Raw genomic sequence first — 23,492 nt, 5'->3', positions numbered from 1 at the left:
ACAAAGTGAACTCAAGATTAGTCTGGCTAATTTATGGAGACTGTCGCAAAATAAAAAGTGGTAGAACTCTTGCCTAGCATGTGGGAGGCCTTGGATTCAGTCCCAGGGCAAGGGGTAGAGAGGAATAAAAGAGACAGATTTCTGTATCTGAGAAGAATAAGAGTTGATGCAGTTAAGGACTGGATCATCCTCAGTGCCCTTTTCAGTCCCACAGTGCTGGTCTGGCTGCTAGAATTTCCCTAGCAGAGGTATGGGGGAGGCACCCGTGGGGCTATTTCTGTACATGAAGCATTCAGACATGTCCCCCATCTCTGCCTCTACAGGCCCTGGCAGAGCAGGGCAAAGCTTACCTCCTCACTGTATTTGCCGACGTAGGAGAAGATCTCTGAGAGCGCACTCATCGTGTTGAACTCATTCATGTGCATCCGCGACTGCTCGGCCAGGTATGCATTCATGTCCTGGTCACTGATCGCTGGCATCTTCCCAATGTCTGAGTAATATCTGAGGGGTGGGAGACAGAGAGGAGCTGGAATCTATACAGACAGTATACAGGAGGCATGGAAGCACCAAGCAATGAGAGCCTATGCTATGACCACCTGGGGATCATAGTAGTGTCCCATCTGGGCTTCCATGCCACAGCCAGAAAGAGCTCTCTGCAGCTCTGACATAGGAAGCCCAGAAGGAAGGATATGGGAGGGTGGAGAGAGAAGAACCAAGAGCCATAAGGCTTCCGCCCAGAGTATCTACTTTGTTCCCAGCTCCTGGCATAAGTCTCCGGCTTGCCTTGAGCCTCTCCAGCAGGGCTGAAGGGTTCCTCTTGAACAGTTGCTCTTCCCTGATGGCTCACACTCTCTGGAGGTTAGGAGAGAGAGGGGCGGAGGCTGCTGGGAGAGCGAGGCTGGCAGAAGGCAATCAGTCACTGTCACTTGCAGCTGTGCACTGCTGTCAACTGGTTAATTAGATGCCAGCATTTACATTTTTAATTTCTGCAATTTGACATTTTATGCACCAGACCTCCAAGTGCCCCGCCAGAGGAGAGCTGCACAGTTTCCTAATGAGGAAGTGAGAGGTCTCTGTGCTCCTCACATGGCCACATTTTTTTTTTTTACCCTCTACAATGTGCTTTGGGGTTGTAGGTAGCAGGAAAAGAAAAAAGGTGACTGGAAAGATGGGGGGGTCCCTGGCAAGTCAAGAGGCATTGCAGGTGCTGGCCCATGCTACACCAAATCCCTGGGCTGCAGGGCTGAAGCCAGTAGCAAGAGGAACTGGAGAGGGGAGAAGAGTTTCCAGGGAAGAGACAAAGTAAGGCAGGTGAGGAGTCAGCAGGGTATTTAATGGGGACAGTCCTTCAAGGTTTTGTGAGTACTGGTAACAGGGAAGCGCCTTCAGAGCTCCAAGGACCCAGGCTTCCTTCACAGGGTGACCCCCATGCTGTCTTACTGGCCCTGCTCTGCATCTTTCTCCGCTTACATCCTTTCCTGTTCTGACAGGGTGCTCCTGCCCCATCCCCACGCCATTTCTTTGACACCTGCCTGTCCCCAACAGTGCCTAGTACTTGGGCGACAGGCTGGTAGAAATGGTGCTTGCCTCCTCCAGCCATCAGCTCCAGGTCTACATTGAATGACAGCTCCATTTGTGTCCAGCATCTTCCCAGGCAGGCAAGGGCTGGGATGGCTGTTTGCCTTGGGGCCACAGTCTGCTGGGACTGCCACTGTGTCTTCAGGGAAGAAGAGGTAAGGAGAAGACATTTGGTCTCTGCCTAGGGAAGGGGATGGTCAGAAGGGAAAGCCTGTGGCCTCAGAAACCCATTCCCTGAAGCAGACCCCGTGTCCACTGCCTGTTGAGTGGTCCTTGGCCTGCTGTCTGGCAAGAGTAAGACAAAGGTTGAATGATGAGGCCTTTCAGGAAGCAGCTTGAGGACATCTGAAAGAAGCACTGCCCTGAGTTCATCTGGACTCCTTCCTGCCCTTCACAACATTCTCTCCCACCCCCTTCTTGTCCTCAGAAGCCCACAGTACTCGCATCCTTGACCTGCTTCATTTGGTTCCTTTACCCCAGAAGACCACCATCTTCTTTACTAGTCAGTCCCCACCCTAAACTCCTGTCTCAGTGCTCCAAAACACAGGGTTCGGGTGAGTTAGTGACATTCCAGGTAGTAAAGGTTCAAGAGGTGTCTCCATTCATGGCCATGAATAAACTATATCTGAATCTAATAAATGCCAACATTCCATTTTACAGCCGAAGAACAGAGGTTTCACTGATGGGTCCCGACCTTGTCATAGCCAAGGAGATTTGTACCACGGTGCCTTCATGAATCCTGAAACTACCAAGCCAGAAAGGTTATCTTTGGAGTCCTATTCCTGAGAAGCATGGGCAGTATTTTCTCTCACTTTCAGGACTATGGCCAGCAGCTCATGGAACATGGCTGTGTCCAAAGCTTTTGTCCAGATAGTTCTACTCTGTCATCCGTAGATAACTAGAGCCTCTGAGCAGGATGGAAAATTCAGGTTCCCACAGCGAGGACACAACTGTCAGCAGAAGTGAAGGCCCCTGCTGCTCCTGTTCCCCGGGTGTAAAACTGTCACGCTTCTTACAAACAGTACAGGCGGCGGCTGCCTTCATGGTCCCTGACTGCGTAGTAGCATAGGCTAGAGATCATTGTCTACACAGTGAAAGGACCTTTCCCATGCCAGAAACAGAAGATGCTCAACATCTGTCCTTACAACAGTTTGCCTCTTGAGGGGTGCTTGAGTCGTATACTTCTCCAAAGAGTATTTAGGAAGAATTCGTGTGTGGTAGAAGAGATGAGAGAGAAAGGTTGGGGAGGGTTGGAAAAATAAGAGCAGAGAGGGCAAAAGGGACTGGAACCTTCTCATCGGAAGGTGGTGGGTGACATGCTGGCTAGGATGTGCCTTGTCATCCTCCCTCTGATGTGTCATCAACACCCCCCCCCCCCCCCCCCCCCGCCACACACACACACCTTGTGTGGCTGCATCTCACACACTCCTCTTTCCTTGAGGAGACTGGACTGGACCAGGGCATGTCTGTGGTCCTCTGCTAGCCCCAGGGTGGATCAACCACATGGAAAGTTCTGGATGGGTGGAGGCAAGGCGAGCCGCTACAGGCTCCTCAGTCCCTGGCCTTCTACCTTGTTCTCAGCCCCAGGCTGCCTGCTGTTAAGTAGTCCCACCCTCTCTGCAGGGCTTAGCTAATACTTCCACCCCCTCCAGGGCTCGGCCTAGCCCACAGCTAGCCAGTCTGCCCTGCCCCCAGCCTGACCATGACCCTGCATGAGTCTTCTCGGCCATGTACACAATTGCTTCCTTCCCACTCCTGCCAAGCTGGCCTTCATGCTGGGACCTCAGCCGAGATGCCTCATCGATTGTTAAGAACGCAATAAAGCCCCGACAATGAACTTCAAACAAGTGTTCTCATCAGCTGACTGCACACGAGGAACAGAAAGGTCAGCCTTGACCCCCTTCTTGAACTTCTAGGATTTCTGCCTACAATGAGCCGCCTCTTCAGAGAGGCTCTGAACATCCCCTCAGCCCTCTCTCCCATACCAGTGCTGGCTGCCATTTGCTCTGACAAGGAGGGGCTGGTTCCCATCCCTGGCCTCAGTTCACTCTCCTTGCTGGGTTTTGCCCAACTTAGGTGGGATGCCAGTCCCTGGGGGCCCCCACATCAGAGCTGAGGGAGCTGCTGTTCAGGGAAAGGTTCCAGAAAGCTGGATTCTTTCGTGTTCATGAATCTCAGTGGGATGGGTTGAAAGAAGCTACAAGGAGGCTTCAGCTGGGAGTTATGGTCAGAGGGTAGGAATGAAGACATGGAAGCAAGCCATTTTTTGAGCCTCTGGCTGTGATGCCCCCAAATGTGGCTTTCAGAGGCTGTTGTGAATGGATGACTGATGGCTCCGGACCCAGCAGAATGAAGGCCTCACTCCTTGATTCCCTCAACCCCAGCTTTGTGGATCCTGTTAGATACTCAGATGTGGAAGCTGCAAGGGGGAGGGGTCAGGTCCAATGTTTCGCATGTGCACATGTAGAGGCAGAAGTGGGTTGGAGGGCTAGAGAAAGGATGGCAGGTGGATGGATGGGAAGATGTGTGCTATGAATGCACACATATGTACTATGTGTATGGTATACATGTAAATGGACATTAATGGCATAGGGATATGTATATGTATACACTTATGGTTTCATGTATTTACAGTGTATACTTGTGTTCATGGTACCTGTGCATTCATACAATATTATGAATGCATGTGTGTACGGTCTATGCATATGTAGGATAAATATGCTAAGCATGTGTGTATGTGTGTGTATGTTGCAGGGGAAAAGATCAGGGATCACATCTCCTTCTGAGCCAAAAAGACACTGTAGTCACTAAGATCCATGCTGTTCCATATAGGGATGTGGGTCACATAGTAAGCTCTGCCATGGTTCCCAGTGCTTGCTTCAATGTGGAGGCCGTGAGTTGTGGGTGTTTCAGCTGCAGGATCAGCTTTGACAGTGACTAGTCTGGAAGCTTTGTCCTGCTTGCAGGGGAGGACCCTCTGGTCCAGGGTTGTAGTCTGTTTCAGCCAGGTACCCTCAGATTTCCATGGGCCATACTCACCTCTCTACCCAGTTCTTGTAGCTGGGAATATCCTTGGCATAGAGCAGCTTGTTGGAGGGGGAGTCCTTGCCCAGCCGGTGCTCCGATGTGGAGCAGGAGTCCATGAAGGTCTGGGCTACCACAGAAAGACAGGCATCCGTGATGCTGTTCTTGTGGATGTCAAACACAAACTGTGGGTTTTTGATCATGTTCACCCAGAACCGCAGGGGCAGGCTGTGTGGAGGGAAGAAGCAGCTGGTCAGGGGTGATGGGGTAGTGGGGTGTAGCCTGGTGGAAAGTTTTGAGAAGGAACAATGGCTACATTTCACAGAACTTAGGAACCATCTATGGCTGCCATGGAAGGTAAAAGGGACGGGAAGTGATGTGGGTCTATTCAGCATACAGGAAGTCAGCAAGGCTGGGGGGTCTCATATAAGATGTGCCACTGGAAGAAATTAAGAGGAAGTGATATTGTGACCTGGGATTCTGCACCTTCCTTTTGATAGAGGAGTCGGCCATGTGCATGCTTCAAAGCAGAATTTGGGTCTTATCTTATCTAGCTAATGCTGGGACTGTCCCTTTGGTGAACTTTAAGGAATCTAGGTTTTGCATCTGACTGCTTACTGGATGATTTGGCAGAAGTCACACCTTTGCTTCTTGACTAGTGCCATAGGCTACTTCCTGCCTGGTAAAGGAACTGGCACTAAGGGTGGATGTGACCAAATGATCTTTTACCACCAGGCTGCCCACATAGCACCAGCCCCTTTTCTAACCCATAGTGTCCCATCCCATCCTTTGCCTCCTGTCTTCCAGTCAGTACCTATTGCCTTGGTCTCTTTAGTGCTAACTTACAAGCGCACACCACCATAACCACCACCTTCTATGGGTGCTAGGGATTAAACTCAGGTCCCCGTGCATGCATGGCAAGCACTTTACCAACCAAGCCATCTCCCCAGATCCCCATCTCCCCCTTTTTTGAGACAGGATCTCATGTAGCCCAGGTTGTCCTTAAATTTATGATGTAGTCAAGGATCCTTCTGCCTCTACCTCCCAAGTACAGAGGTTACATGTGGTGTGCACCACAACACACAGTTTTATGTGGTGTCAGGGAACAAACCTAGGGCTCAAAAATTGCCGGGCCTATGCTTGCTTTATTTTAAAACCATGCATAGGTGTATTCCTTGGATGGGTTGCAGGTAGAGAATCTACATGCAGAGACAAAGAGGAGAACATTATGCAATGTGGCCTGGTTCTGTAGTCACTACATTTGCTAGACAGAAGGCTTGGAGGAGGAGGAGCTTCCCAAAGCCTCTTTGGCTGTGCTCTCCCTGCCCATTCCAGCCCTGCAGCTCCCACCAGCCAGCTGAGCTGCCGGTAAGGAGGGGGACAGTGCAGGCATGGCTTTCTTCTTTCTCTCTGCTCCCACCTCTTTGCCTCCTGCCTCTTCCCCTGATGTTTTATTGTTGTTTTTGTGGGTGTGCTCATGTCTGGTGATAGTTAAAATCCCCACGTGTGTTTGGCTTGCCTCTTAGAATTTAACATCTTTGAGTTATGTTATTTCAAGGCACTAGATACAACATTTTTGCTCTTGTTCTATCTGCCAGCAGCCAGTCTGTATAATGCAAACAACAAACACTGTAAATACAGGAAGACCTGACATTCACAGATGCCAATCAATCAACAAGCATTTATTAAGTCTCTACAATGAGTGCCATATAGGGTTGGGGCAGGCACACTGAGGTTTGCTAATAGTTGGTGTCTGTCATTTGCTTCATCACTGGAAATCCAGGGTAGAAAATAAATGTAATGACAGCACATTTGGAGACTCACAGTAGCTTCTCAACCTCCCTAAAAGGTGGTTATGATCTCTGGTTTTCGTAAGTCCCACTCAGATCAGAGGTTCTGGGAACCCACATGGCTGTAGTACCTGGTTTTCCCTGTCCCTCAAGCCAGTAGGGAGGCAGGTGTACTACTCAGGAAGCAGAGGCACCACTGAGGCCCCTGCCTAATGAAATATTAGCATATTATTAACATCATCTCTGGCTGATTGCAGCCACTCTGGCTAAATGAGAAGGAGCGTTCTTTAACAGAGAACCTGTAGGGAACTGGGGAAGAAGGGGTAGGGAGGCAGGCAAGTCACACCTTGAGTCAGGAATAAAGGAACAATGCCCTCAGCAGGGATGATGAACTCTAGTCCACAGGCAGCACTGATCATTCCTAACTGCATCTTGTCCAAGATCCCAGGGCACCAGGCCAGGGGCAGGAGATGCCCTTCTAAGGGAGAACTTGAAGCTGGTGTAGTTCTTTCTACAGATACCCAGGCTGACTTCTGGCTCCTCAGTTTTCAGGTCTGGTCCCCTGATGGGCATCAGGGTGCCTGCTTGTGCCCTGGGGCATGGCCAATCCTAGCAGTTACAGCACTTGGTACCATGCCTATGTTGCTTTAGGAGGAGAAACTGGGGAAGAATGGCCTGGAAAGGAGACCATCTAAAGGTGACAGGAATTGAGTTCTAGAGGATGAGACTAAACATCCGCTAGCTCTGCCACAGGTAAAACTCTCAAGCAGGCCATCACTGCCCACGTCTCATCAATATTTACTGAGCCCCATTTCCTCCAGGTTCTGCATCCTGTGTTGAATACTGATGCTTGACCTTGTGACTTCAACCTCAAATGAAACACTCCCTATATACAGATGGTAGAGAGGATACTGTGCATTCAAAGGAGAAGGGGGACTGCAGTGGAGATGCTTGGAGTGTTATCAGTAGTTAGAAAATCCTGTGGCCTCCAGAGAACACAAAATGATCCTTAGTGGCTTTTGGAAAGGAGTTTGGGGAAGGAAAAAAAAAGCCTATGGGATGGAATTGGAATCCGGGTGCCATCTGCGCATGCATCAAAACCCTACTGACAAGACCTTATGAAATGCTGTTACTCAGTGGCCCTGTCCAATTAATGCATTATTCTATGCTAGTGTTTGTCCACATATATAGACAATTGTCTTCCTTCTTCCATATCTGCATCTGCCAACTTACTGAGGACAGGGACCCTGTCTGACTGGTCTAAGATCCTCAGTGTTGGACATATGGTCCCACACCCAGAAAGCAGTAAGATGTGACAGTGGTCTGGCTGTGATGGAATATATTATCTTTTACTCATTAGATTAGTATAGTTTGTTGACTGAAAAACTGGCTGGAAAGAAAGGTACAAAGACAGACTAGAGGAGGGGGAAGTGAAGAGATGGGGAAGCACAGAGACTGACTGGGGTTGAGCATAGACCCTGCTAGGAGGTCACAGTGGCCAGGTATCCCTGATGCAGGCCTGGGTGGGCAGATCAATGGCCTCCCAAGATGTGCCCTTCTACCCTTTACTCACCAGTTGCTTTTCCAGGTGTGGCGGACGTGTGGGTCATGGATGCCATGCTTATCAGCCTGCTCATCAAGGAAGTCAAACATGTACTTGATGGCCAAGGGCAGAGCAGAGCCACGGTGGGCTGTACTGAAGATGGTCTCAAAGAGGTCATCCACGAACTTCTGCAGTGTGCCCTGGGGAAGGGGACAGACACATTTAGATCCAGCCCAGCCTAGGCAGCTCTGAGGAGGAGTTTGAAAAGCTACCTTGGGGACAGGACAGTCGATGCTCTGCTTCCCTACCTACCATGACATCGGGGGATGCTGTGCATCACACCTTCTCCCCTTTCACAGGTCCCTCGTAATTGTACCTTTCCTCTGTGCACAGAACACAGAAGACAGATGACGGAGGACAAACCACTTTCCTCTGTCAGCTACAGGGTTTGGCCACAGACCTCTGCCAGTGCCACTGCATCACTTTTGAAAATACTAATGAGCATGCTTGGTCAGAGCTGACAAGTACAATCTGCTGGTTCTGTTTGGCCACTACCCACCCTGGATAATGACCATCCGGATCCACAGCGAGACCAGAGAATCCAGACTCTGAAGAGAAAGGCTAGAACTGTAAGCATGGAATAATCCCCAGCCTCAGGATTAGAAATGGTATCAGCAAAGCTAGGGATACAGCCCCGGTTTCTAACCTTAGTGATGGTGAGAGAAGGGGAATACAAGTGTCTGCAGCTGAGAAGAGGTGCTTAAGGAGGGTGGGAATAAAGCTTCAGGTTGTGTGCTCATGTCTGCTCGGATCTGCCTGGAGTGACAGGTTGAGTAGAATCCTGTAGCTCAATTCTAAGGCACCCCAGGCTCATGACAGTGCCTGATGCCAGATGACAAGAAAAGGGGCTGACGCACACTTAGCAACTGTGCTAACAATTATGTGTATGTGTGGTGTGTGGGCATGCGTGTGTGGAGGTGTATGTGCACATGTGTGTACACATACGGAAGCCAGAGGGCAACCTCAAAGTGTCTTCCTTGATCCCTCTCCACAGTGTTCGAGGATTTTTGCTGAATCTGGAGCTTGGGATTTGGCTAAACTGACTGGCCAGCAAAGCCCAGGCAGTTTCTTTTCTCAGCTTCCCCAGCACGAGCAAGGCACAGTGCACAGCTTTTCTTTTTCTTTTTTTAAATTAGGATTTGAGGCTATCAAACTTGGGTTCTCATGCTTGTCTAACAAGCTCTTTACCAACTGAGCCATTTCCTCGGCCCCGGTTTTTTCATGGCACATGAGGGCCCTTCCTGGGACCACACACTCCCTGCACACTGCTCTCATGTCCCATACCTTGGTGGCCAATAGTCGTGTCAGGTAGATTTCAGACACCATCTTGCTCCCCCGATCGCCCTCCTTCTGGTCTCCATGCTCATGGTTCTTCACCAGGTGCCACAGCTTGACTCCACTTTCCAGGTCAGGGGTGATCATGGGTGTTCGGGAACGGAGGCTGTCAGGGCTGCCTGTGTACCGGATCATGTTTTCTGCCAACACAAAGGACACAGCCCAGTACATGTGAGTCTGTATCATCCTGTACTCAGCAACTCACAGCATGCTTCTCTCCCCAGCCGAGGCCACTACTGTCTGATCCTTCCTGGCAGTGGCTGGCGCTGTTACCTTGCCTCCATGTGGCACATTCCCTGAAATGCTTATGTCTTCCCTGCCACCTCCAGGAATTATCTGTAGCGAATTCCACCCACTTAGGCCGCCCTCCTCCTGTACTTGGCATTGAGTCAACCCTTAATTATTCAATTTGTAGGAATATAAGCTTGTACTTCTCTTACACTTTCCTTGTGCATGCTTTCAAGTCCTCTAGCATGTGTGGCCAATTAAACGCACATGTAAGAGTGGGTAGCTTGTCTCCCTTAACGAATCTTGGTCAGGTGAGGGCTCACCAGAGCATCTGTTTGCCTTTGTTCCCCTCTGGCCTGGGCCACTTCTTCTAACTTACTTGTTGAACCTCCTCCCTATATTTTGAGTTGTGGTAAATGGTAAACTATTTGGTAAAATGGGAACTAGACAGGTAGAGGATGATGTCCCACTATGCCCATGTGTAGCCTACATGTTCACCTCTTTATCATTCATAATACTCTGTGATGTTTGTCTTTTTTTTTTTTTTTTCTGATCCCTGATTTACAACAAGAATGTCACTGCTCAGGGTGGTCAGTTGTCCCCCAGGACATTGACAGAGCAGGTCACCTATGGAACTTCTACCTTATATTCAGAGCCCTTTTCCTGCCTTCCCTTTCCCACCTCTGCCTCATAATGGTGTGACCTTTACCAATTGTTTAACCTCTGTGCTGCTGAGTTATAACTTACCAATGTAAATAGTAGAGGGAAATAATAATTATTTAATTCGCTGGATTATTGTGAACTTGATGGAAGAAGGTAAGACTTATAGACTGTACGACCTCATGAAGGTTAGGTTCTCTCTCTCCCTCTGTGTGTGTGTGCATCTATGGTGAGCATGCCTGCCTGCACATATATGGAGGTCAGAGGTCACCCTTGGGTGTCATTTCATAAGTGCCATCTCTCTTGATTTTTGAGATGGATAATCTCACAGGCTGGGAGCTCACCATTAGGCTAAGCTGGCTAGCCAGTAAGTTCAAGGTCCCCTATCTCCACTTACCCAGAGCTGAGATTACAAGCACACACCACCATGCCTGGCATTTTTATGTGGGTTTTGGGGATCATCTTAGAGCCCCAGGCTTACATGACAAACCTTTTACCAATTCAGTCCTAAGTTTCTTTTTGTCTGCAGTCAAAGTACATGTTTATGCCTCAGAGCTATTGGAACCAGTTACCTCTGTCCCACCCTGGCTTTCCTCTCCAATGGGCAGCTGACCAGATCTTCTACCCAATGAGGTCTGTTGACAAGACCTGCTCACCTACCTCCCACCCCTCACACCTGATGAGATCTTACCATATTTACTTGCTGAAGTCCTGGAGACTGTGGAGTTGTTCACTGCATTATAGGCTGTCACTTGCTTGGACACTAAAGCCACCACAGAACCATCCGGCACCTACAGGGTAAAGGCTTCTAAGGGCCTGGGCATGGAAATGCTTCCCACCCATTCCAGGAAATAAGGACAAATTAGGATTATGTGGGGGGATGGGGAGCAATTAGCACCTTGCTGGGAACTTGGGTTTTGGAGACTACTCTTTTTCCTTTTGATAAGACAAGACCTTAGTACTAGCTGCTTTATGGCTTCTGTATGGAGCAAGGTCTGGTAGGAACCCCTTGCTCACTTTTCCCTCCATAGGCTTTCTGGAGATAAATCCAGCCTTAAATGCTCAGAGGGCCTTCTAATCAAGGGTCCTTGGGGAATTTGCCCACACCCTCCAAGAAGCATGTATGTCACCATCCTATCTCCAGAGAGGCTAGGCGTCTCTGACTGGGTGACATCAGCTTCCCTTGGGTCATCAAGGATTGCTGGTGAAGAATGCACTGGGGATTTGGCATCCAACCTTGTGTGGCTGTAATTTACAACCTAATTGGCCAGCTCCTGACTTTTGTTGTCAGCTTACCTGGTAGTGGGCTATTGTGTTGAGTCTCTTCCAGTCATTCTCAATCTTAGTGGTGAGATCTTCATCCTGTAGGATCATCCTGGCCCCACTTCCTTGTCTCCACTCTGCAGGGAGAGCAGTAGCAACTTAGAAAGGTCCTCTGGTCCTTCCTGGGAGCATCCTGTGTGCTCCATAGAAGTATCACATACTTCCATATCTCCAGAACACATTCAGACAGACTAGTGCAAGTGCAAATCCCTCAAGAGGATGAATTTAAATGTTCCCAAGGCAGAGAGGGCCTGAGCACTAGTTCTGGTCCTAATTTCATGGATTAAGTCAAAGGAAAGGGGGCGGGGCTCATAACATCACCCTGCACCTATTTGCTGTGAGTGTTCACAGCATCAGGACACGCGATGCAGTGTCCATGGGATGAATGAACTGGGAACTCAACAGAACATAAAGTGCTCAGCAAAGCATCGGCAAATGCACGTGGCACCGTCACGGCAGCTCTGCTTGCTGGCTGTACTGGAAAGTCCCTGCGCTGATGAAATCCTCCTCGTTGCAAGTGGTCACTCACTATAGCCCTTCACCTTTTCCCAGTGGCATCCCTTCTGGGAAGAGGTGGGGCACCCTTGGAAGAAGACTGGGTAAAAAAAAAAATGTGTGGACCATTCTTATAACCCCCAAACTCCAATCTCCACAAAACTAATGTGGATAATATCCGTCTTGGAATCTAGACAACACTTAATTATTTTAATATACATACATACATACATACTAAATCCTTACCTCCCTGTCCCCCATTCCAGTATCTACACCCCAGGGCCTTGCTGATGGATCACTCAAAGGGAAGGAACTAAGATCTTGCTTCTCATCAGCTGAAAACCTCTGTCCCATTTAGGACAGATCACACATGGAAGGAGGAGGACACATTATGATCTTGAAAAACACATAGACTATATGTGCATGGCAGCTCTTCTACATGTGCTCACACATGTGTGCGCGCACACACCTAAAAGGAATTACAGTCTCAAAGTCAACCAGAACATGTGTCCTGGCTTCAAGGCAGCCCAGACAGTGCTTCCCGACTCACAGCTGCTGATGCTCCCGAGCTGTGCAGAGCACACTGGGCTTGCTCAGAGTGCATGCAGATAGATGCAGGCATCCCTTGCATCACACTGCCTGCCTGAGATTTTTTCCTATGGGCTCCAGAGACTCATGTGTTTCCCTCCTGCCAAGGTCAGGCTGTGCCTCCCCTTCTGGCCTCATGTGAGGCATAGAAAGTTCTATCTCTTCCTACATTGTGCGTGCTGTGGTTAGAATTCTTGTCTCCATCAAGCATGGAATCCAGGCCCAGAAGGGAAGCATCTTGCCCTGGGGGAGGAGCAGAGGGCTCCTGATAGCTGAGCCCAGCCTTGCTTTACCTAGGCATCCCTCATGTCCAGCTTAGCACCATGCTAAGACTCAAAGGGAGTCTTCTTCATGCTGTCATGCCAGAGGAAGAAGAATCTCTAGTCTGGTCAAGCTGCTGATTCTCAGTGCAGTGAACCCCAGTAAAGACCAGCTGGGCTGAGGAACATGGCAGTGACTATCTTCTGCTTGCATGGTGAATGATGCCTGGTGGAGTCAGAAGCTGTATGAATGGCATGAGGACACACAAGGGAAACTTCAAGGTACACTGCAGAGGGTGGCCAGCATTCTGCACTTTTGCCTATCAGCTGGGCAGGAGAAGGTGCTCCCTAAAGTCCAGCTCCCAGCCCTCAAGCACACTGGGACCCTTTCTAGTAGAGCTATAGCAGTCTCAGTGGCATCTGAGCAATGACAACAAGCTACCGATTCTGGGCCCCAGTGCAGAATTTCCATTGCAAAACTCCCTCTGAAGTTGTGCAATACACAGCCTGTCCAGACATACTTAGCCGCCACAGTTGTGAGTCTTGTCCAGTAATTATGTAAGCAAATGGGAGTCAGTCTGTTTCCATGCCCCCATTCAAAAAAGTAGGTCAGAAAAAGGCCATATCTCCCCAGGGGCATAGACTGTCCTTGGAGTAAGAAATTGATGATGCTAGATGCCTACCAGCAGGGCTTGCATGGTGCACAGGACACACTTGACAAATATTTATTCAATGAATGAATAAGCGAGGAAACAAGCACATGAAGAAAGGGCATTTGTGACTTGGTAATGGCTGCCTATTCTACAATCAGTAAAAAGAGGACCTCACATTTGAATGTGTCCAACCATAGCAGATGGACAGTGAGTGACAGTTGGAGATGTGCTGTGAACTACTACTAGCAACCTGGAAGAAAGGATTATGGGAACTGAGAACTGTGACCTAGTCTTTGGTTTTATTGTCCTACATTCCACCAATATTTTAACTAGGAAAATGAAAAACAGGAAGCCAGACACAGACGCCATCACGCCAGGCCACTTTTCAGTGTACTGGCCAGCTGAGTTCACATTAAGGGTCACTTAATGTCCACAAAAGGAGTCCCTGTGCTCTGGGCATTCTCAGTGCAGAGGATGGGTATGGACATAACTCAGGTACTGCCACCTAAGGCCAACCATGTGCTGGGAGGAGGGAAGAAAGGGGTGGGCTTGTAGATTATTGAATCTACTTTTAAACTAAAAACAACTACTTGTCTGTAGTTTTTTTTTGTTTTTTGTTTTTTTTTTTACTCTTTGGGGTTCTGCCACCCAGCTCCTAAATAAATACAAGTCCTGTTCTTACTTATGAATGCCTTGCCTTAGTTTTCTTATTTCTAGCTAATTTTGCCTCTGGTCTTTTACCTTCCTCTATTTTATATACTTTTCTCCCTTCTTACTCCAGGGCTGGCTGTGTGACTGGCCTCTGGTGTCCTCCTCTCCTCCTTTTCTCACTCCTACCTCTTCTTTCTTTTTCTCCTATTTATTCTCTCTGCCCACCAGCCCTGCCTATCCTTTCTCTTCTGCCTAGCTATCAGCCATTCAGCTCTTTATTAGACCAATCAGGTGTGTTAGACAGGAAAAGTAACACAGCTCACAGAATTAAACAAATGCAACACATCTTTGCATCATTAAACAGATATTTCACAGCATAAACAAATGTAACACATTTAAAAATAATATTCTACTACACTAGTCTTAAAAATTTTACACTGGTATGGATTTTTGTATATTGATACAAATTTAAGGTTATTTTTGTTATATGTATATATATGTTTCTATTCTTGTTTAAGGTACTATACCTATGCAGCTCACTTAACAATGTAATGTAAATTTGTAGTTCTTGAAAGTTATTACAAACTGCCAAGGGCTGTGGGAGTATACAGCAGGTGACAACTAGTGTCTGACAAGTCGGCCCACCAGATGTGTAACTCCCTGATGGGGAGCCCACCTGGCAAAACTGTGGGGTCCCTGGCTGTGGAAACTGGTTGTTTTCTGTCTGTAACTTTCTCAGGTACCACTACAATGCCTCTCTAATAAAAACAGCTGTGGAGTTCTTTCCACAGTTCATTGGTAGTATATTTTCCATCTTTGGGCACACTTACAGTTGTGGATGATCAGGTTAAGATTTCTCTTTAAGCTGTATAATTCTGATGAACAGAAACATTACCAGAATATTCTTCTTTACTGACACAAAAAATAACAGTTTTCTCAGTCTCAAATACAGCCTTTTACACATTTTGCAAAGACCTTAGAACTAGTCCAAAACAGACTAAGCTGCCCCTACAGAATACACCCAAAGACTAATTCCCAGGTGTTGTTTATTGCTAAATCAAGGCCAGGCTATTTACATCAAGACACAGTCCTTGCAATAGATCTCTTTCTACACGTACCCTGACTGCTTCAGGTTCAGCCAATTGTTTAATGTCTGGGACCGCTCACCAACTTAGAGTTACATGTATGAGTCAATGTGACATTACTAGCCTAAGAAAAACTACGTGACTTATCTTGTGTTTTGAGAATGGGTAGGGCCCTGAAAATGTAACTTATAATTGTCCAGAGTTTGGCTGTGAGGGAGCAGCAGCGGCAGTATGGAGAGAGACTGCTGTGTAGAGCTATGTGAGAGCTGCTGCAGAATGTGAGTGAACTGTGTGTGTGTGTGTGTGTGTGTGTGTGTGTGTGTGTGTGCACTGAGTGAGAGATGAAGAAGCATGAGAGAAGTATGAGGGAGTAATGTAGAAGTATGTGTGAGAGAGAGCTGTGTGAAAAAGATGCTATGTGAGGAGCTGTGCCTAGGAAGTGTGTAAAGTGCTGTCTGGTGAGAGAGCTGTATCAATGAGATGTTTAGCTGTGGCTGTGTGGAGATTTTTAACTGTGTGGAGACAAGGAAGATGAAGCTGTATAGAAAACAGATGCAGAAGAGAAATGTATGTAAAAGAAAGATATGTATATATGTAAAGATATGTGGAGATATGTAGCTGTGTGGAGATATGTAGCTGTGTGGAGACAGAAAGAGTCAGAGACCATTCTTAAAATGAGGTGAAAGAGAAAGTTAATATCAGAAAGCATGTGTGTTTTCTTATTTTACCAGTCAGATAGATAGCAACTTATTTCTAAATACCCTCAGATAGAAAAAGTCTAGCCTTCACCACCTTCATGGATTTTCTTGCATTACCCTGGAGGTGGCCTTGGAGCAGGCTCTCCACAACCCCCCCCCCCAGTAACAAACTATTTAGGATAATTAAGAAATACAGGTTAGTAGTTAGTCATCTATCAATCAAATTTAAGGCCATGTTAGGTATGTTTTCAAGGTCAAACAGAGATATATTTTAGATAGACAGATGGTCTTCAAACATTTCAGATATATACAGAATATGGCATTTAAGGTGTTTTAATAACATAAGGCTTTTCATGACAGTGAGACTCATCTGCTCCTGGCAGCACCAATCTACATCAAAAAGGATGGTGGGCATCAAAGAATCTCCATATGGAGTTTGCTTTCATTGTGGCTAACTTTGCCACTGGGGAAGAAACTGCCCTTGCCTCAACAGCTGACAGTATGCTGTGCGAATTGGACAAGCAGGACACAAAAGGAAGTGATTGCTGAACTTTGCCAAGACAAGGTAGACCAGTCCCTCAAAATTCTGTCAGATATTCTAGGCCTGTAGGCTGAAGATGTGTGCCCCAATGTGGCTGAAGAACCTTGGGTGAATTGTCCAGGCAGCCAGCTGTTTCTGTCATTTCTATACTTTTGGAAGTTGTTTGCTCTGTACTTCCTGATTACTCAAGTAATATTTTATCCTTCTTGGGTCTCTGATGGATATTGAAGACTAGATAGTTATACAGTATCCCTTGTTATGAAATTCAGAAAAAGCATAAAAGATGTAAAGTTTATAAGGTTGATAAACATAAAAGCTTAAGTTGTTTATCTAAGAAGATGTTTTAAGGTCTAAAAAAAGATATTTTGAGGATGATACTACAAGTTATGATAGAAAATTATTTAGGTATAAAAGTTTGGACTTACTAAGATAGGATAGGTAATACAGTACTTACTCTGACGTTGCCAAAGACAAATGGACTGGATAATGGTAAACATAATCCTTACCTGACCATTGTTCTTACTGCATATAGTTTTACTATGTTAGAACTAAAACCTTTCCTTTTTATTTACAAAAAGGGGGAAATGTGGGATATTTGTACACTGTGTGAAGATGTATTGCTATGATTGGTGTCATAAAAAGCTGAATGGCCAATAGGTAGGCAGGAGGTATAGGTGGGGCTTCCAGGCAGTGAGAGAACTCTGGGAAGAAGAAAGGCAGAGTCGCCAGCCAGATGCACAGGAAGCAGGATGGGCAGTATGGAGATGAGGTAACAAGCCTTGTGGAAGAACATAGATTAAAAAATATGGGTTAATTTAAGTTATAAGAACTAGTTAGAAACAAGTCTAAGCCAAAGCTGAGCTTTCATAATTAATAATAAGTCTCCATGTCATCATTGGTGGACTGCCGGTCCCAACAAGGCAATCTGACTACATATGGTATCCAACATGGAGGCTGGAATAAGCACATTAGTAATCTTCACAGATCCCCTCTTTGGGGGTCACTCAATGTCTACAAAAGGAGTCCCTGTGCTCTGGGCATTCTTAGTGCAGAGGATGAGTGTGGACACAGCTCAGGCACTGCCACTTAAGGCCAGTTGTGTGCTGGGAGGAGGAAGAGAAAGGAAGGGATGGGCTTGTACCCTCATCTGTGGCCAGGCTGATGCTGGCATGTGGCTGTTTTGACTAAACCTCCCACTAGGAGCTTTGGGGATCTGACAGGTCACTGGCTGTTTTCCTTGGGCCTGGAGCTTCCTTTTCCACAATGTCCTGCCATACTGATGGAATGGCCACATGTATTCCCCAGAGCCAAGACAAGGTTGCTGGGCAGTAGGCAGGCAAGACACACACTTACCACTGATGCCAAAGCTTGGCCACAGGGTCTGGGGCTACAGGAAGAGCCTCTGGGCTGTCAAGTCTTACAGTCCCCAACCCAGCCCCATACTTAGGCAGGTATATCTCTGGGTACCTGGGAGGTGACTACTATTGTCTTTTGTCTCAAACAGTTAGGGATGTCTTCTTAAATACCAACATAAGGACTATAAGATGGAATTAGGGGCACTTAGCCTTGCTTTCAGAGCCCTTAAGCCTGTTATTTTTGTTACTTCTTACACAGAAAAATTGCTATGTGCTTTTTACTTAAATGATCAGAAAGATTTAAAAAAAATGAAGTTCTGTGCCATCCCAATCTACTGTTGATCAAAGAAAACCTGGGGGCTGGGTAGCTGCTGTTGAAAATTCCATTCCTGGGGCCTGTGACAAGGAAGCAATGGCCACCAACTGGCTACAAAGCTGATCTCAGGGTGGAGGAGATTGTGGGCATACAATTGGAAGGTGCCCCTGAATTCCCAGGCCTTAGCCAGGGTCTCCACATTGACCCACTGGAGAGCTCCATTTCCATCACATGTCTACCAACCTTCCTTGCTGTCCTAGAATCTCCCAGAGGCTGGCTCTGGCTTCTGGCTTCCCACCCATATACTGTTCCATATATCCTATGCCTACCATGTTGAAAACCCAGATTCTGAAGACCCAGAGCTCCACTGTCAGTCAGTCATCTGGACTTTCATTGCCCTCCTCATTCATTCATTTGTTCATTCACTCAGTCACCTCTTCACCAAATAAATACTGAATATTTCCTGTGCATTTGGGAGCTTTACTGAGCTCCCCAAAGGGGCTGGATGGAAAAGGAAGGAGCAGAGTGTGAGGAGAGCCAGACAGGAAAGGGCTGCCCCAGCTAGACTGTGAAGGATAGTATGCCTCTGCCTAGCTAACAAGGGCTGGATATTCTGGTCCAATGTGTCCCTTGTGTGACCCTCATGAATTCATAAGTATGAATGAGTAGGTTGGAGTGAAAGTCTCTAGGGACTTTGGCTATCAGAAGATGCCCACAAGATCCAGCAGGCCAGGCCATGGTGTGTGAGGTTGAGCTGAAGGCTGTGGGTTGGGGAAAAGGTGAGGGGGGAGGCCAGTCTTGGAGCAATTAGAGCAGAGAGACCTCCCCCAAAAGGCTACTTTTCTACAAGACAGAAACATGAGGGGTTGGCAAAGACAGAAAGGGGACAGAGCACAGGAGTGTTCAGGACATGGGCTAGAAGCACTTGGAGCTGCTGATGGAAGGTGGGAATGGTGTGGACACACATCTGTAAGGAGAGAGATCCAGTGGAGATCCAGGCTCAGAGTGGAGAAGGCATCACCTGACCTGGACACTGCCTCCAAGAGAGTGCCTAGTCAGATGCTATACTGAGGGGTAAACAGCACCCACAGTCCCTTAGCAGTTCCAGCCTTGACCCTTGCAGCATTGTCTACAGGTAAGCTCACACCTGTATGGGTATACATGCGTGCGCGCGCTTGCGCGCGCGCGCGCGGAAACACACAAATGCGTGCACGCACACATGCACACACACATGCACACGCACACAAGGGGGAGAGATGGAGAGACAGACAGAAAGAGATAGGGGTTGAGAGGCAGGGAGAAAGGGTGGGGAGCCATAGCAGTATAGCTCGGTCCCTCATTTATTCTAGGCAGGGGATACTTCATTCTTTGTGACAGCCCAGAGCCCAGCTCTCCTGTCTGTGGTCACTCTTGGGCGGTCTTCTCCCAGGAGGCTTCCAAAGGGCTGATGCTGACAGGCAAAGTGAGAAGGAGGTTGCATCAGGAAAGCCAGAGCCTAGAGGCCCCACTTTCCAACAGGCACCTCTTCTTCCACCCCCTTTGGCCCTGTGGCAGGCTCTCCCCAGAAGTCCACTCTGTCCCATCACATAGAACCCATGCGAGACTGGAAGAGGAACAAGATTCTCTTGTGCACACCTGTGAGCAGATGAGGCCCTGACTCACTACCCTGAAGGATCTGGGACAGAGACCACAAGCAATTGGAAAAGCTGTGACAAGGTAGTGGGTATGGAGTATGGAGTGAGTGCTTAAGAGGTTAGAAATTTAGTACTTACTACTGTAGGACTGTAATCCTAGCTATCTACGAGGTCGAAGCAGGAGAATTAGAAGTTAAAAGTGCCTGGGTCATCCTGGGCAATTTAGTAGAGACCCTGTCTCAAAGTAAAAAGTAAAAAGAGGTCTGGGAATGTAGCTCAGCAGTAGAGTGTTTTTCTAGCATGCACAAGGTACTACATTCAATCCCCAGACCTTTGAACACATACACACACACACACACACACACACACACACACACACACATATACACACACACACATATACACACACACAGGCACACACACACACATACACACACACACATATACACACACACACATATACACACACACACATACACACACACATATACACACACACACACACACACACACACACACACACACACACACACACACACACACACACACACACAGAGACAAAAAAAAAGAGTAAGAAAACTGATCCTAGCGTGGGGGATACGACCATCTAAAACTATTTTTTTTAAAAAGAAGACATCATGATAGCAAATTCTCAAGTAGAAAAGGACTGAACTATGAAAATGAGGGCTTAAGAGGAATAATTTCAAAAGTAGAAATGCAACATAGGCCTATAAACTGTGAAGTGCCCTGCCCGGCTAGTCACGTGAGAGGCAAAGGAGAACCTAGCCACAGCTCAGTGGACTTTAGAGCTTAGGCTTGTATGTATGTTAGACAAGCACTATGCCACTGACTGAGCTACACTGACAGATCTCGTCTTCATTTATACTCCAGGTTAAGGTCTAACAAGATGCCCAGGCTAGCCTTGAACTCAATCTGTAGCCTGGCCATATCTGCCTTGAACTTGGGTCCTGCATCAGCCTCCTCCACAGCTGAGATCACAAGACTGCACCACCAACTCAAGTTCTGGTGGATATTCTCTGACAGTCTGGCTCTAGACCGTGTGCTGGGTCAAAACAGAATTAAACAGGCAGGCGGTGGCCATGGGGCGGAAGGAAGGTGACCGTGGCATTCCTATGCATGTATCAAGAGAAAATTGCAGGCAGAGGCCTCTCTCACCACAGCTCCGCCCACAGGTCCATGCCCTGCTCCGGGCACCAGGGACAGAGGACAGACTCCTCACAATCCAATTTGTTGTACTTCCACCTTCCAGGGAGGGCGGGTTACAAAGTAAAAAAAAGAAGAAATCCCATTATCTTTATCTGTCTTTCCCATCGTTCAGCACAAAATGCAAACGCGGGAGAGACAGCTGCCATGAACTCTTTATATTTCACCCAGAAAAGGGTGCATCTTTTATTGCATATGGGATTTCTTATTTGAAAAAAAAATCATCTATCTTTCAGAATGACCTCAGTGGCAAGACAGAGGTGGGTTTTTAGATATCCAGGGCTATTGACAGAGCGTTGGCTTAAATCAGAGGAATGGCTGGAGATCACAGGCAGTAGCAGAGGAGGAAGAAAGGCCTGTGGAGGAGACTAGGGAAGAAGATGGGTCTTCTCTCCACCTCCCTGTTGTGAAATGTGGGCCTCTCTGAGCCACTGACTCCCCACTTGTGCTAGGAAGCTGAAGGTTAACATTTTTATTCCCTCTGGCAAGTAGAAGGAGGTGTTGAGAAGCATTCTTTATCTCAGAGAGAAAAATGCCCTGTCTGCCCCTGCTGCCATGCTCAGCCTTGGTGAGCTTCTCCTAGTCTCCTGGCTACCACTCCTGGCAGCTAGCTCACAACAGGTGTGCTCTGAAGACGGGCGGGTTAGTGAAGAGTTGGGATGCAAGCAGGTCCCTGTCCAGGTTCTCCAGGGTAGCCATGGCTATGCACTGATGGGGCCAGCTCATACATGCAGAATGAAGTGCTTGGAGAACCCCGCACTCCTAAAGCCTCTGTCTGTGACTATCTTTCCTTCCATACATCCAACAGGCTGTAGTCCAGGCAGACTCTATGTCCTTTGCTTTGGGTCCTGTGATGGTGATGGTGAAATTTATGTGATAACTTGGCAGGACTCTTAGTACCAAGACTCTTGGCAAAACATTCAGCCTATTTGTGTGAGGTATGGGCATATAAGATTAACATTTAAATCCAGGGACTTGGGGTAAAGCAATTACTCTCCAGAATGTGGGTGGGCTTCATCCAATCAGCTAAAAACCTGCTCTAAGCTGTTCCCTGGGCTTCCAGCCTTCCAGTGTACCCTGCAGTTTGGACTTGCCAGCCTCCAAAATAATATGGTCAATTTGGTACAAGATGCCTCCCCCCAGAAAGAGAGAGAGAGAGAGAGAGAGAGAGAGAGAGAGAGAGAGAGAGAAGGGAGGGAGGGAGGAAGGGAGAGAGGGAGAGAGAGGGAGAGAGAGGGGGAGAGAGGGAGAGAGAGGGAGAGAGAGAGAGAGAGAGAGAGAGAGAGAGAGAGAGAGAGAGAGAGAGAGAGATGCTCTTCAACTTACCCTGAGTCACGCCTAGATAAGCCCATCCTAAGCAGACTATATACGTAAAAATGCATCCTAGCTGACCCCAGGTTAAACACACTGGAGCACTTACAAACCCTACAGTTTGTTGGGCCAAGTCATCTGACCACAGCCTGCTTTATCTAATGTGATGAAGATCTCCTGGACAGGGTAGAACACACCACTGGCAGTGAACAATAGAACACAGAATGGCTATGTACCACACTACTGTGCAAGTGGGGTATTGGCTCTGTTTCCCGTGGATCCCTGCCAATCACAACTGCCCACATAGTTACTTTAACATCTGGGGCTGGACAGGGCTCATGGAGAGATGAAGGGAATTCTGGGAAAGCTCCAATCCAAGCAGCCAGGAGTAGATGTGCCGGGGATGGCAGCTGCAGGCTGGACCACTGGGCAGATGAAAATACAACTCATACCAGGCAGGGGTGGGCTTGGGATGGATATCTTTAGGATGATAATAGAAGTGTTAGAGGGATTTCTTCCTTCGGTCAAGTCTGGGACAGGGGCTGGTCATCTGGGGAGAGGAGGCAGCTTGCGCCACACATCCTCCACTGTGGAAGCAAGAGGCTCAAGGAGATGGAGTGGAGGATGCTCCACTATCTTGGCTCTGTCCATGGATGACAGGGCTTCAGTCAGTCTGTGCACCAGGTGGCCAGGTAGCCCTTGGCATAGATGGTTTTGTGGTAACAATGACATTGTTTTTGGTACCTTGCTTTAAGCTTTCAAAGCACCTTTATCTCCATGGACAAGTCACCTCACCACCCTCTCCCCACATGGCCAGGCACAGAAATGACTTTTGGGTGTCTAAGGAGGCTTCAGTTTCCATGCTTTGCAACCTAGGTTTGGCCTGAAGAAAATCAGAGTTTGGGGCTGCTCCAGACTCCTGCTTTAATTTTTTAAAAAAGGAGCAGCTGGGCTGAGCAGGGAGGCCCTTGGGGAAACACAGCAGGACACCATCTCTCATGGGACATATCTTGGGTTCACAGTGGTGGGACTGAGTCCTGAGTTTACACTAGCTTATGGATCCCTGCTATAACTGTCCTTCTACAGGGTAGTGTGAGTCCTCTTAGGGCAACCTCAAGAGCACTGAAGTGGGAGGGGGAG

At 47.7% G+C, this 23,492-nt stretch overlaps 1 protein-coding gene across 4 annotated transcripts in view; it reads right to left on the bottom strand.

The window, feature by feature from the left end:
- Positions 1-23,492, bottom strand: part of Plxna4 (plexin A4) — a 461,538-nt gene that overhangs the window by 8,648 nt on the left and 429,398 nt on the right. For all 4 annotated transcript variants that reach the window (XM_036180450.1, XM_036180449.1, XM_036180451.1 and 1 more), the window contains 6 exons: positions 11,515-11,618; positions 10,910-11,009; positions 9,280-9,470; positions 7,966-8,135; positions 4,618-4,830; positions 351-501 (listed from right to left, as the gene is read on the bottom strand). In XM_036180450.1, coding sequence (XP_036036343.1) covers positions 351-501; positions 4,618-4,830; positions 7,966-8,135; positions 9,280-9,470; positions 10,910-11,009; positions 11,515-11,618 — 929 coding nt within the window. The remainder of the gene's footprint in view (positions 1-350; positions 502-4,617; positions 4,831-7,965; positions 8,136-9,279; positions 9,471-10,909; positions 11,010-11,514; positions 11,619-23,492) is intronic.

Source organism: Onychomys torridus, chromosome 3, assembly GCF_903995425.1.
Source record: "Onychomys torridus chromosome 3, mOncTor1.1, whole genome shotgun sequence".
Classification (NCBI taxonomy): Eukaryota; Metazoa; Chordata; class Mammalia; order Rodentia; family Cricetidae; genus Onychomys; species Onychomys torridus.
The sequence above is the reverse complement of the archived record's forward strand: the minus strand, read 5'-3'. Positions and strand labels throughout refer to the sequence as shown.